Consider the following 15117-nt stretch of genomic DNA (forward strand, 5'->3'; position numbering starts at 1 on the left):
GCTCACCATTGAGAACCACTGTCTGTCCCAGAGCCCAGGGAAGCCATTTATTTGCACTCCTGGCCTGTGGGTGGCTTTACCAGAATGACTGAAAAAGGAACTCGCTGAGAGATTCCAGCTGTACTTTGTTCTTGGGCTGAGCAGGAGGCTGTGGCCAGGTCCCTGGGGGCAGTGTCCTGGGGGCAGTGACCACTTCCCAAGGGACTCAGGAGGCTCAGACTCCTGCCCCAGGTCTCACCAAGCCTGATGGCTTCCCTCCTCAGGGGCTGTGGCCAGGTGAGCCTTGGGAATATGGTATTTTGGACTCCCCTCCTCAGGGGCTGTGGCCAGGTGAGCCTTGGGACTGTAGTATTTTGAAGTAGACACAGTTCATGTTAGCTGCTCCCCCTCCTCCTCTTTCCCACCCACGTTCTTTCGCTCACCCAGCTGCCGTCCGGGGCCCGCTCTCTCCCGACAGATGGCTGATGTTCTTTTTTAGTTCTAGGTCCCACTATCAAGAAGGAAAGCACCTGTAAACTGCTCTACACTCAAGTGGGAATAGGATGTCCTGAGGTACTCAGGATTTTCAATAACGGTCTGTGTAAAGTAGTTTTTAGGGTAGAATGGAGGTACGGTGGTGCCCCAGCAGTGGCAGTAGAGCTCCGTACCTCTGCCTACACCTGTCCTGAGAGGCGGCTCTTCCTCAGACTCCCAGGCAATGCCAGGTGACACATTTCCCCTTCTGTTCGAGCAGCTGTGTATATGGGTGAAATTGCCATGATGCCAGTGGGTCGGAGTATTTGGGGATTTACTACCTGCTGGAAGATAGTGGCTGAGCCACTCTTCAGCGGTGCTTGGGCTGTGATTTGGGCAGAAGGCAGGCAATCGCTCGGCAGGGATTGCTCGACAGAAGCCCTACATCAGAAGGGCTTGCCCAGGTGCTGCCAGAAGTACCAGGACCTCGGAGACAGTGATGTCCTCTCTCCCTGCAGGTATTTCCACTGTCCGGCAGACAGCTCAGAGCTAGCCTACGACCCACCGGTGGTCATGAATGCCGACACTTTGAGTTACTGTCAGAAGGAGGCCTGGTGTAAGCTGGCCTTCTATCTCCTCTCCTTCTTCTACTACCTTTACTGGTGAGTAGCTGCCCCTCCGGGTGGTTTTGACTCCTGCAGCAAAAGGAAGAGAATTTCAGGCTGGCCTCTGGGAGGCAGCCTTTGGGAGATGGCCTGCGAGGGTGGGAGTCGAGGCCAGTCGGGTGTGGGCCTAGCTGTCTGACTCTGGCTCAGGAGCAAGGGCTTCTGTGTAGATAAGGAAAGGGGCAGGAGATCCTGCAGGAGGCCTTGCCTGCTGATGGGCACATCCTTAGGGCCATGCAGTGAAAACACCCTCTCAACATCCCTTTGGAGGTAACTGGTGAAGTGCGGTTGGTTACTCCTTCTTCCCTATAGGGCTTCCTGCCTCTCTCAACTCTGCAGCTCAGCCCACCAGGTTGCCTGTGGTCCTGGGGCTCAGGCTTACCCTCACTGTCCCTTGCCCCGTGGCCTGTTTGCAAGGATTCTTGGGAACCATAACAGACGCTCCAAACTCCCTGCCCCAGTCCCACAGTGGCTGTCATGGTTCATAAAGTGGCATTTTGGGTCACTAAATGCTTCATTTACCGTTTTTCCAATATTACATAACACCATTCCAATTAAGAAAAACCTGCCTACTTTGCAATCCTGTTTCAGGAATCTCCCCTCTTTGCACCTCTCCGCTCAGAACATCCTAACTAAGCAGATAGTTATAAACAGACTATCTTGTGGTTTGACAGCCCAGAGTGCCTTTTCCGCAAATGTCTCCTCCTCCTTCCTGCTCCTCTTTGGCTCATCTCTGGGGACTCTCACCTGTCACTTGCGATTCCATCGTTACCTGTGGCAGGGCCATGGTGATCTCCAAACCTCCCAGTGATGTCTCCAAAAGGGCATGGTTGACAGCAGCCAGGTGAAGAGGAGGAGAGGTTGGGATGTTGGACTCCACGCCACACCTAGGTTTGGATTGGGCTGTGGCAGGGCAGAATGTGGCTGCATTTGTCCAGCATTTTTTATTTATTTTTAAATTTTTATTTAAAGATGGGATCTCACTGTTTCACCCAGGCTGGAGTGCAGTGGTGCCATCACTGCTCACTGCAGCCTTGAACTCCTGGGCTCAAGCGATTCTCCCACCTTAACCTTCTGAGTAGCTGGGACTACAGGTATGTGTCACCATGCCCAGCTAATTTTTTTTTTTTTTAATTTTTTGTAGAGATGGGGTTTCACTGTGTTACCCAGGCAGGTCTTGAACTCTTCAGCCCAAGTGACCCTCCTGCCTCAGCCTCCCAAAGTTCTGACATTTAGAAATGAGCCAGGCTTTGTGCTCAGAGCTTTGTACGTATTGCTCAACTTATGAGATAAATACTATCCTCACTCACATACGAAAAATGAACTGAATCTGAGAAGTTTATGTTCCTGGATTCACAGCTAATAGTGTCACAGCTATAAGTAATACATCTTGAGTCCGATTTCAAAGGCTGAACTCCTTTCTCATTTTCCTTTTTTTTTTTTTTTTTTTTTTTTGAGGGTATCACTCTGTCTCCCAGGCTGGAATACAATGGCAGGATCATAGCTTGCTGCAGCCTCAAACTCCAGGCTCAAGGGATCCTCCTGCCTTAGTCTCCTGAGTAGCTGGAATTATAGGCATGTACCACCATGCTCGGCTAATTTTTGTATTTTTCTGTAGAGACAGGGTTTTGCCATGTTGCCCAGGCTGGTCTTGAACTCCTGGGCTCATGTGTTCCACCCGCCTCGGCCTCCCAAAGTGCTGGGATTACAGGCGTAAGCCACTATGCCCAGTAGCTCTTAACTGCTGGCTATCTTAGAAAACCTCTAGAAAAGTCTTTATCAAAGTGAGGGGTAAGGAAGGGAGGAAGGTGTGCTTTTTAAAAATACAGATTCCTGGGCTTATAGCTACCTATTCAGACTTTCCAGGGCTGGGCTCCGCATTTTAAACAAGCTCTCTGGACAATCCTGATGCACACCTTGGTGGCTCTGGAGCATTCTACTTGGTTCTGCCTTCCCTTTACATCCCCTGCGTCTGCAGACTCTGTGGGGTGCTCTGGAATGTTTACTACTCCAGCTTGCGGGGAGCCTGACCGTCTTTGAAGCCTCCGGAGATTTCCACGGTGCCCAGTGGGTTCACCTAAGTCTTTCTGACTCCAAGTCTGAACTATCTGACAACCAAAGGCTTGTCAGATGGGTTCGTGTCTTGGGAAACATACAGAGCGTGGACAAAGCCGTTGTGGGCTTAGGGACTGGATACCTCGGAGGTTAGGTTTCTTCCCTGCAGCGTGCTCAACCCTGCTTTCTTTGTGGAGTCACAGGCTTCCCCTTCTGCAGAGTCATGGGCTGAGTGGCCTGTCCCTAGAGACAGCGCTGTCTCTCCTGTAAGCCAACAGAATGAGACCAGTGTTTTCATTAGCTCCTGCCCCTTTAGCCTGGGATCCACCTCAGTGGGGATGAAGACGGAGGCAAGATATTTCCCTCATTTCAGTTTTGTTGCAGCAGATGCTGGAGCCGAGGCGTCGCCAGGAAGAAGGCATATGAATTCACAGGGAGGGAAGCTGCTGTGCGTGCTCCGCTGTGGGGGGTGGGAGGGGGCGGGGTGGGGAGGGCTTGGCAGCTCCTCTGGGTTGGATGGGTGTGATCATTCTATAACTGAGTGTGTTCCAGACAGTCTGTTTGACTGTTTGTCCTCTAGTTCATTACTTCAATTTGGCCCTGCCTTCATGATACATGTGTTAATCACTTTGTTTCTAAAACAAAATTGGAAACAGTTCCTGCAGCCTCACTGGGACCCTGGGTGGCCCCCACGGTCTCCTGCATTCTTTGTTGAATCTGGCCCCTTCGGGCTCTGTGGGGCTCCATAAAAGACTCTGTTTCTCCCACCTTAGGAGCTGCCGGCCCCTCAGATCCAGAGCTGGTGGAGAGCACAGGAGCGCCAGCACAGGCCACCGTGGGAGGGAGAGAAGGGGACCCGTGTGTGTGCAGAGCCATGTCTGAACTGAGCTCAGGGCTAGAGACCCACACAACAGCGGGGAAGACGGGGTGGGTGGTTTATGGTTTCAGCTTCCTGAGGAGCTCCTGAGGACCTTGGTGAGGTTAAGAAATGCGTCTCAGGTCCCCGCTAATAATTCGCGACATCTGGCTTCAGAGCCTGTGCTCGCTCTTCTATCCTGTTTGAATCACATGGCACCCATCACCCCACTTCACAGTTTGCCTTGTGGACCAGGTGATAATTTGAGGGTTGTGTTAGAAGGGGACTAGCTAACGCAGATACTAATGCTAGCTGGTGAGCCCAGTATGAACAGTATCCTAAAGTATTGGGCAATACTTTAGGTCACCTGAAGTAGTAGGACCATCCCCCTGCATGGTTATTCTGGATCATGCCTGTCCCTCCTCAGGTTTATTTCTCTCCCTCTATGTTATTTATGGTTTACTTGTTCCTTGACACCAGAGACCATGTTGGTTTTAAATGAAAGAATGAATGAAAGTGAGTAAATAAAGATATCCACGTGAGGCTTACTACTGTCATGCAAAAAGCATTGGCTTCGGAGTTAGGATGTGGCTTCTCCCCCTGCTGTCACTCCTCATCTGGCCCTCAGCTTCCCCAGGTGGAGTAAGTCCCTCTTGCTCCAGATCTGACCAGTGGTTCTCTGTGCACATGAGATGTGTGAGGTTCCTGAAGATGGAACTTCAGCTACTCAGAAGAGCCCATTGGGCCTCCACAGCTGCATAGGGTTAGAAGTAAAACCTTTTGACTTCTTTTCATTTCTTTTACTTCTTAGATGAATCTTTCTTCTCACTATAATGTGAAAGGCAGTCAGTTTCTTTTTCTGCCAAATAAAGAGGTATATTTTGATGCAGATCATTCCTCAGCCTTGCAAACTTAACCTGAAGTCCTTATTAAGAGCAGAGGGATACATGTCCCCTTTACCCCCACTCTTAGTAGTATTGGGGCAATACTTTAGGTCACACGCTTTTAATGCATGTTTAATTCCTGGAGTCCATTAAAAATAGGAGGGCCAGGGAGTTACCCAATCAAGAGTTGACTGAGTTCTGGTGCCCGGAGGGCTTATGTTCCCATGCAGGACTTTGCAATAACGAGGATGATCTTTTTCCCAGCACTAGCGTATTATCCAGCATCATCTGGGAGCCCCTGGACACAGCCATCATGCAAGCACATGGCAGCTGCTGGCATAAAGAGTCCACTGCACCCCCAGACCTGCCCTGCAATTGCATGAAAAGGAAAACAACCATAATAATCATCCTGATGAGAATAATAATAGGCACTTAGAGCAATCACATCTTTTATCCAAGGGATACAATATGCTCTCCCCAAAAATGTTTATTCCAGCGTTGTGGGAAGTAGAAGGGGCACAGTAGTGGAGTCGGCGAGATGCTATAGTGACAGGAATGAGGGAGAAGCCAAGGAGTCTGGCCTCTGGAAGGTCCCTCTCCTGAGGGGCAGCCTGAGTCCTCTGTGGGCTTCCACTAACGCCTTCTTTTCCTTTTCTTTTTGCATTCAGCATGATCTACACTTTAGTGAGCTCTTAACGCAAAGACCGTGCACGTCATCAGAGACTGAGATGGGAGAGACCTCAGACGGAGAGGTGCATTTCTGCTGGTGACTGGAGGAGGGACCAGAATGGGGATATGTGAGAAATAGACCCAGCAGGCAGTCTGACTGAACGGGAGCTGGGATCACGCAGCCAGCTGGGAGCCAAGTTAACCCTGCGTGTCTGTTGTTGCCCTGTGTGTCAATCTTTGGCATTCGAATTCCACATACAGGGTCCTAGAGCCCTTCTGAGCATCAGTGGTGTGGGGGAGTAGGTGACAAAACACTAGACCTCTCCTGAGAGAGAATTGCTGCTTCCTGAATCCACTTCATTGAACAGCACCTTGCAAGTTCGCACTGAGTTCCTGGGCCATGGGAGCGGAGGCTGGAAGGCTGCAAGGTGCTTGCTAAGGATCAGAATGACCCAGAGTCAAGGCCAAGTCTGCAGGGACCTGTTGAAAGCCTCGAGAATGCCTTGGCTGCCCAAGACTCTTGTTGCCTTTCTTCCAAGCCATGGCCACACCCTTTTTCTCAAATGGGAGGGGCTGGAGGGTGTGTGGGATTTGCCTTCAGCTGTAACCAGCCTTGAGCTCGCGGGGCTGTTTTCAGCTGAGGAGGGGTGAATATAGGAAAAATGGATTTTTGAAACGTTTGCAACATGTTCAAGGTGTTAGTTCTCCACCACACAGGTTGTATTCTTCTTTTGCCACCTCAGACCATCAGAATCATTTAATGCAAATCAATTGGTCAATGCTAGTCAAAGCTATGTTCTTACAAAAACCCCAGACAGCTCAGAGCTCAGAAAATCCTGTGGAGTGGCTGCTCTGTACCATGGGCATCCGGCAGCCAGGAAGTGAGACAACATAATTATAACTTCGTTTTATGATGCTGCATCATTTGTACTGTTTAGGTCGACACGAGGACATCATCTTATTTAGAATTTTCCATTTGGCAATCTCTTTTGGGTGGGAGTTGTGCTGGGGGTTGTAAATAATGACAAGGCTGAGATTTTTATGATGTTTAAATTGGGCACAATGATTTTGACCTTATTCCCCAAACTTCTTTTCTACTGTTTAACATACACAGGCTATTTATACACATCCCCAGCTCCCATCTGAAACCTGTGACTCAGGTTTATGAATGGTGTTTGTGTAGCAACACATTGTGTGCTATGTTTATTAAAATGCAGCGACAACTTGAGTGTCTCACTTAACTGGCTCTCTCATTTCAACCATTACAGGCTGGATTTGTCTACATATGGTTGGAAAACTGATAGGAGGAAAAGGCAAATTTTCAAAAAGGCATCGTGCTGCTAAAAATTCTATGGAAAACAAAATGCAGACTTTTACTCCGAGGTTTATGGTGTAAAACTGGAGAATTTGAGGTGATGATTTTGGGAGAAGGCTTCCTCTTGGCCAATACCTGCAGATTACCGACCAGGTAACTGTTGTTAGGGATAGAGTTACCTTTGGGGCTGCTTGGGCCTGGCTTTGGCTTCATTCCTGAGACGACTAGTGACCCTCATCCAGAGAGGCAAGTGTTGGATGGCAGACTGCAGACGCTAATCTAACTGTACAGCCGTCCTGCAAATGCAACCGGATGTGGAAGGTGAATGATCCGTGTTACTTCTCACCACGGAGCTGTTTTGTTTCTATACTCTGCCTCCTTTCAAAAAGATCTGAAGTGGCTCATAATAGGAGACACAAGTACACAAAGACCATTAAAATGGAAGTAGAGATGTCTTTTTTTTTTTTTTTTTTTTTGAGACAGGGTCTCACTCTGTCGCCCAGGCTGGAGCGTAAGTGGTACAGTCACGGCTCACTGCAGCCTTGACCTTCCCGGGCTCAGGTGATGCTCCCACTTCAGCCTCCCGAGTAGACCATAGGTGCGACCACGCCTGGCTAATTTTTGTATTTTTTGCACAGATAGGGTTTTGCCATGTTGCCCAGGCTGGTCTCAAACTCTTGGGCTCAAGCAATCTGCTCACCTTCACCTCCCAAAGTGCTGGGATTAAAGGCTGAGTCACTGCCACTGGCCTGACAGCTCTTATGTTTATGAAAAAGAAACATCCAGATATTTCCCTCCCACAAGTTGTGATTGGGAAATAATTCTCATGATCTGTTGTGAGTTTCAGTGAATTTCCAGTTCTTGTGAGAAGTTAATCATGATGATAAAGCTAAGAGTAAAGGGCACAGTGATGGGGCACGGGCTGTGCGCCAGGCACTGTGTTAAGTGCTCACACGGTGACCTCCCCCACCCCTCAGAGTGATCGTGCCCAGCAGGTTAGATGTTCTCATCCCCACTTCATCCATGAGGGAACTGGGGAGCCTCAGGGAAGGTGAGTCCTCCCTAGGTGACGTAGTGCAGAACAAGGGCTTGATGCTACGAAGAAGTGGCCAAATAACGATAGTTATAAACCAAGGCATCTGGCAGTGATCTGGACGCTTCATATGCTTTTCCCTGATCCTCATAACGATACCGTGAGGCAGATATGATCTCTGTTTTATAGATGAGGAAACTGAGGAGAGGAGTCTCCTGCAGAGATCCACAGCTAGCAACAGGTATGTCTAGCTGTAGCTGGGATTTAAACCCAAGTCTGCCTCTTCTCACATAATTTTGTTCTTGTTGCCCAGTCTCTTATTGTGTATCCCACAGAAGTGACCAAAGGGAAGAAGAGAGGAAAAGCAGGAAAAACTCCTCTGTTTTCCAACGCGCAAAGTGAATATTTTCCTTGAGAGATAAAGAGCTCACCTTTCCAAGCATGCGTCAAGGAGAGAGCTTCCTAGGGAGTAGAGTCATCTCCTGCAGGTGGTGTTGGTGAACTGGTTCCCATTGCCTTAGAGAGGTAGAGCTGTAGGCCTGGTGTGGCTATGCCTAAACGATCAGAGGGGAACTTGGAAGAGTCAAAGCTCACTTTTCACTTTACTAAGGTGGAGGAATAATGGCACCTGCCACACTGGCTTTCTATAAAGATTAGATGAGTTCATACCTGCAGATAACTTAGAACAGTACCCTGCATGTGGTCAGCACACCTCACTGTAGAGGGCGAGTCTTCCCTGCCTTCTGGGTCAGTCCATTGTTGTGTTGCTATAAAGGAATACCCAAGCCTGGGTAATTTTTGAAGAAAAGAGATTTACTTGGCTCACAGTTCTGCAGGCTGTACGAGCATGGCTCCTGCCTCTGGTGAGGGCCTCAGGAAGCTTCTAATCATGGTGGAGGACAAAGGGAGAGCACGCATGTCAAATGGTGAAGAGCAAGAGAGAGAAGGGAGAGGTTTCAGACGCCTAAGCAACCAGATCTCATGTGAACTGAGCGAGAATGCACTCATCCCCAAGGGGATGGCATTAAGCCATTCATGAGGGATCTGCCCCCATGATCCAGTCACCTCCTACCAGGACCCACCTCCAACACTGGTAGTCACATTTCAATATGAGGTTTGGAGGGGACAAACATCCAAACTGTATCACCATCCTTACTCTGCCCTGTGCCCATTCCGGGGCAAGGTCCCTCCCTTTGGGAGGACCAAGGAGCCAACTGGCCACGTGGAACAGGAGTGAAGATTGCTGGATGCTGCCACCCTCCTGAGGCCCGATCCTGTCTATAGTATCCTGAATGGAGGTCGGGCTGGGACCTGACCCCTCTTTTCAGTGCCATGTTCTCTGCCAATAATGATAACCACTGCCATAGAGTACTTGCTATGTGCTGGATGCTCTGCAAAGCACTTACCATATGTAGTCTCATTTAATCCCCCATCAATATTAGGGAATGGGAATGATTGTTGTCTTCAAGGGATAGTTGAAAATACTAAAGCTTATAGAGGTCTAGCAATTGAGCCAAGGTCACAATGGCTAATAAGTCATGGAGCCTAGACTTCCACCCAGGTCCTTTTGATTCCAAGGCTTTGACCATTTTCTCACTCCTGAAAGGGTGATAGAGTCCAGGAAGGACAATGGGGTGTGTGATAGAAGAGAAAAGGGGATGAACATGGGACAGCAGTGTGGCTCTGCTAAGCTCACATGTTTCACAGCAAGCAACTCTATGTGAATAACTTTATAATTGGAAGGACTTTGGCTACAGGATCTTGTGCAAACTTCTTAACCTTTAGAGACTCAACTTTTTTATTTGTAAAATGAGGCTAATAATACCTCCCTTTCAGTATTCTTGTGATAATTTAAGTAAACTATGTACAGAATGCTTGTTGAGCCTGTCTCACAATTCGTGTTCAACAAATCTTGGTCCTCAGTGCTCCACCCGACTGCCCTTCCCTTCAAAGAGGGGAAGGGAGGATTATGTAGATAAAAACGGGTAAAATACTTCTCCTAGTAACACCTGATGACAATCAATGAATCTCAGCTCCCTCCTTTCCCCTCTCCATCTTTGGGCGGACTGTCCCAGGCATGCAACATGGGTAGCAGAGCTCAGCCCTCTCAAGAAAATTTCCCCTTTGCATCCTATTTTTAGGTTTGGTAATTGCACCAATGTTGAATAAAGTTGTCATCATTATGACAGTTTTGTTCTCCTACATAAGAGATGAATGCAGCCAGCAAAATGCTTTGACAACAATTAATTGCACTCACGCTGTGTCGTTACACAGATCCATTTCCATAACCCTTTCTCTTCCTGGACTTGGGCTGTTCTGTTTTCAAGTGTGCTCTGGCAAATGACTCTTTAGGCAGAGCCGTCTCCAGGCCTCGGAGCTGCTGGTCCAAGCTGGACATCTTGGGGCTGCCTCTGTTCCTGAGGCTCAGGCAGAAGGCACTACTCACTGTGGGCGTTTGAGGGGGCATCCTGGGACATATCCTGTGACTTGGCTCATCCCAGGCAGAGGAGAAGAGGAGCTGACCAAGGGAGTAAGTCTTCAGGACACAAGCACACATTCTAGGGAAAGGTGGGGGCAAGTTTCAACTTTTTTTTTTTTTTTTTTAATAGACCAAGTCTCACTCTGTTGCCCAGGCTGGAGTGCAGGGGCACGATCTCAGCTCACTGCAACCTTCGCCTCCTGGGTTCAAGTGATTCTCCTGCCTCAGCCTCCTGAGTAGCTGGGATTACAGGTACCCGCCACCATCCCCAGCTAATTTTTGTATTTTTAGTAGAGATGGGGTTTCACTGTGTTTGCCAGGCTGGTCTCAAACTCCTGACCTCAGGTGATCCACCCGCCTCAGCCTCCAAAAGTGCTGGGATTACAGGCATGAGCCACCATGCCTGGCCAAGTTTTAGTCTGTCCAGTTTAGCAGGGAGCAGGCTTTCCTTGTGGGGAGCAGCACGTGATGGAAGCATTTCACACAGCTGCATTTGCAGAGGGAGACCTCAGTGCCCACACGTTGGATTGGGTTTCAGTTGCTGCCCATGATCCAGAAACAGAAATAGACACAGGGTCAAAACAGCCACAACAAAATAGGATTTTCCAGGCTTTGCTCCCACCCACCCACTCTGTGGTCATTTCTGCCCCTGTTAAATTCTGCCCAGATAGTTTTGGATACGCCAAGGGTGTTATGAACTTGACCTCTTAGCTACCACGTGATACCCACATTTCTTCCCAGCCAGTGGTATGCTAAAGCTGACTTGTACAGGCTTATGAGAGCCTGTACAAGTTTAGTTTAGTTTTTTAGGGATTTTACTAAATAGTTGTTAAACAGAGCCATTATTAAAACTAAAGTTATATAAACTTACAATTAAATAAATAATTTTAAAAACAAAGGTAATACCTAGTCAAACCACTTCCCAATTATTTTACTACATTTTACTTGAGGTTATGTCTATTGTATCTGTGGCAGAAATGCTATGTGACGGTATGCTGCTGTGAATCTCTTCCCATCTTTGCATTCAGTGATGTCCCATTGATTGCTCGAAATTGGCCATGGTGAGAGTATTTACACTCTGTGGATGTCCCCCTCCCTTGCCATTCTCAGGGCAATTCCTCTAACGCATGGCCTCCTCTAGGTGGGGCAGTCTCCTCACTGGACCCCAGAGTACCTCAAGGGGCAGACATATACCTTTTGGCTTAAAGAAGCAGCAGTCTGAAAAGGTGGTGTTATGTCCTGGAGTTTGACTGCCTGACAGCCAGCAGAGAGACTTAAATGCCACCACAGTGTTTCCGTTCAAACATCAAACAGGAGTCTCAGCAGTAAACCTTGTCCTTTTCAAAAATGCTTGACACATCAGAAAAACAAGATCACCTTTCTGGTGGTTTTATATTTCTGATCTTCTAGAGCAGAGGAGGTAGGGAAAATGAGAGCCCCGCTAAATACTAGTCCCCACATCAAATTATAATGAAACCCATCAATCAGGCCCCCATGCCTGGGACAGTCTGTTTTGATTGCTGCAATGAAAACAGCAGGGCAGCACTAGAGGCTTTGGGGGAAATTTTGTAAGTGGCTTCCTAGGACAGATCTTGCGATGCTGTTCTTATTTTCCCAGAGCTAAGTTGAAAATAAGCGTGATGTCGAGGTCGCTTTCTGGGCTATACAAGGTAGAGAGAGCCCTCTCAGTGAAATGGAGATGCCCAGCAGATGAGCCAGATCCCCAAAGGATGGTGAGGAACCCTGCACCCTAGTGGACCAGTCTTTAAAATCGGCAGTTCTGTGTTCTTCAGTAATATTTATGCTTGCATTCAAGACACCTGTGCCCCAAGATGTAGTGCATACCTAACAGTGTTACAGGTACAGAGGAAAAATTAGTCATAAGGACCCAATGGCAGCTCTAGCATAACCACTTCTAGGTTTTCACCTAGAAGATAAGAAAATGAGGCCAGATGACATTTTTCATTTAGATACATGCCCCCCAGGTCTGCGTAACTGGGAAACCCCAGCATAGGTTTCAGCCTCACAATTTGAGGAAGCCCAGCCCATGCCAGGTACGGACGTTCAGACCCAGTAGGATAATGATACTTTCTAGGGAGCTAACTAGTGGTAACCCAAGAGTGCCGGTTCACGGGAGGTGGAGGGCCGTCCTGAATGAGCATGGGGCTTTGCACTTGACCCTGTCCTCTTCACTGCTTATTATCAGTGACTTTCAGATGAAGGCAATTGATCGATTCTGGGCTAACACAAAACTGAAAAGAATTCAATTAGGACAGGAAGAAATTTTTAAAAAAATATCATAAGCTCAGACTCGCTAGAGGAAATACAATAGGCATACATGAAAGGTCTTAAGATTGGGCTCAAAAAAGTCAGCAGCAAAATATATAAGGGGTGAAGGCAACCACATGCTTTAGGAGGGACATTGAGAAATCTGAGCCTGCCCATAGCAGGGCATCCAGAGTCGATTTCATAGGACTGGGGAGAGAAGTCTAGAAGACTGTCTTCAAAGACATGAAGGCTCCAAGAGGGCAGAAACCAGGACTTGGGTGAAAACAGCCCCTCTACCCCACCCCTTGCTCTTCAGATGGTGTTGGTTGAAGCAGTTGCTTCCCAATGAGGGTTCTGGAGAGGTGTTAGGTGAAAGGACCGTTCTGTGGTCAAATGTGTGTGGAACTGCTGGGCTAAACACAAGCAGCCCTTTTCAAATCTGTCTCAGTGGGAACCTTCAGTCAGAAGCACCAAGAGGGGCACTGTTTGCAAAGCACTTTTCTGTGGAAAGCAGCAGTGGAGACTCAGCAGAGAGAGGCATGAGGCAGAGCTTTCTGGGGTTGATGGAAGACTGAGGGATGAGTGTGTACCGTGGGATGGAACGGTTCCAAATATGGAACCAACTATCAGAAGTACTGTAAACAAATAGGACTTGCCCCACATTGAGCAAAACACAAATGACAAACCACATAATTCAAATGCAGAAAAAAATAGAAAGGGATGAAATCGGGATACCATCAATTATAAGCCTTTTGAGGATAGGTATTTATTTATATAGCTCCAGAGCTGGCTTTGTCCTGACTAGGCCCACAGTAAATATATGTTGAATTAAATTGAAATTTTGATGATTAGAACCAGCAGAAGGCAGAGATAACCTCATAGTAAATAGGAATCAGTATCCCAGGGAGGAATGTTCAGGCAACATGGCAGCCCCATGCAGGCTGTGTCCTGGCAATATCCTGTAGGGTTCAGTAGCAGTAAAACAGGCAAGGGCATGCGAAGGACATCAGCAGATTGTCCTTTACCACTGCACAGACCACTGCAGACTAAGGTGGAGTGGTTTCTTCTTCTGAACTCTTCTCTTCTCTTCTCTGAATCACTAAAACATGACTCCTAGGCCTAAAGGAACAAAGACGACTGGCTCTCCGGAGTCGCAGAGTGACTATCGTTAAACTCCATCACTTTTTGTGCATATAACAATTTAGGAAACATTAACCAAAAACAAAAACCCAAACAAACAAAAAGGCCAGACCTTTGCATGTTGTTTATTGGCATGAGAGAGTCTGGCTCATGGCCAGGGGAGCAGCTGTTGGGGAGTAACACACAGGAAACCTGCCTGCAGGGCCCCAGGTGTCTGAGAGGTGTTCTGAAGTCCTTCATTGGCTCAGCTCTTGTCCAGTGTTTCTGGCAGAAATGGCTCAGTGTCTCCTACTCTTCCCACTAACCCTTGGAAGTTCTCCAAGCTACGGCTGTGAAACGGGAGGGAGGGGATGAGAGCAGAGTATATGGATAGCAAGAATGACTTTAAACTAATCACCTCTACAAGTTCCTTCTTTTTCAAATCCAACATTTCTGAGGGTTGGTCAGCCTGGCCCCAAGGGAAGCAGGGGAGAAGGCAGGATTGCGCTGGGTGGGTAATGTCATCTGGCCCGGGCTCAGTCAGGACACTACATGCTCCCCTCCTCCTGTATCTGGAAGAGGCCAGAAGCCTGGGAATGGGAGTGGTGGTGCTGAATGATGGGTGATCCCAGGGGCATAGAGTTGACTCCAGGGTCCATGCCTATTTGGGAACGATTGGGAACAATTGGAAACTCTGGGTTCATAATATGCTGCCTTCCTGAGCCTGGATTTCCAACTGGGGCTGTGATGTTAATAAGGTGATTAGTGAACCCTTAGCTCATCGAATGAGCTCTGCTCTTGGCATGAGAAGGACCTAAACTGGAATTCTGACTCTAGTTCTTGTCAGTTGGGTGATGTTGGTCAAATTTCTCAACCTTCCTGAGTCCCAGTTTACTCAGCTACAATATGGGAGCACTAATGCATAATTCTGTGAGGATGATGTGAACACTAAATAAGCTTATTTACGTGAAATCAATTTACAGTATAGAAAATGCAACACCGATATGAGGGGTTGTTACTATTACAGTCACAGAAGGAGTTGACTTTTCTTCTGCTTTAAGAGTATGCTTAAAATATGGCTGTATCTGAGAATATTGGATGAAAGTGCTTTAGGAGTTGGCCTTGGGACAAGAGGGAAAGAAATTGCTGCCCAGCTCTTGTTTTTTCTTTTCTTTTCTTTTTAAAATTTTATTTTAGAGGCCATTCTTGGCTTGTTAGAGGGTCCTAGACCTCTGTAAAGGTTGTTGTCTAGTTGGAGTACAGGGCGTCTTTGACACTACAATTTTGAACCCCCAGGTCAATTTTTTACTCTGTATCTAAG

At 47.8% G+C, this 15117-nt stretch overlaps 1 protein-coding gene across 5 annotated transcripts in view; it reads left to right on the top strand.

Moving 5' to 3' along the window:
* The window catches only part of CNIH3 (cornichon family AMPA receptor auxiliary protein 3), a 333831-nt gene extending 327024 nt beyond the window's left edge, over nucleotides 1-6807 (top strand). For all 5 annotated transcript variants that reach the window (XM_077938594.1, XM_077938597.1, XM_001095178.5 and 2 more), the window contains 2 exons: nucleotides 972-1115; nucleotides 5582-6807. In XM_077938594.1, coding sequence (XP_077794720.1) covers nucleotides 972-1115; nucleotides 5582-5609 — 172 coding nt within the window. In that variant the 3' untranslated portion in view covers nucleotides 5610-6807. The remainder of the gene's footprint in view (nucleotides 1-971; nucleotides 1116-5581) is intronic.
* Nucleotides 6808-15117: the final 8310 nt, after the last annotated feature.

Source organism: Macaca mulatta, chromosome 1 (assembly GCF_049350105.2).
Source record: "Macaca mulatta isolate MMU2019108-1 chromosome 1, T2T-MMU8v2.0, whole genome shotgun sequence".
NCBI lineage: Eukaryota > Metazoa > Chordata > Mammalia > Primates > Cercopithecidae > Macaca > Macaca mulatta.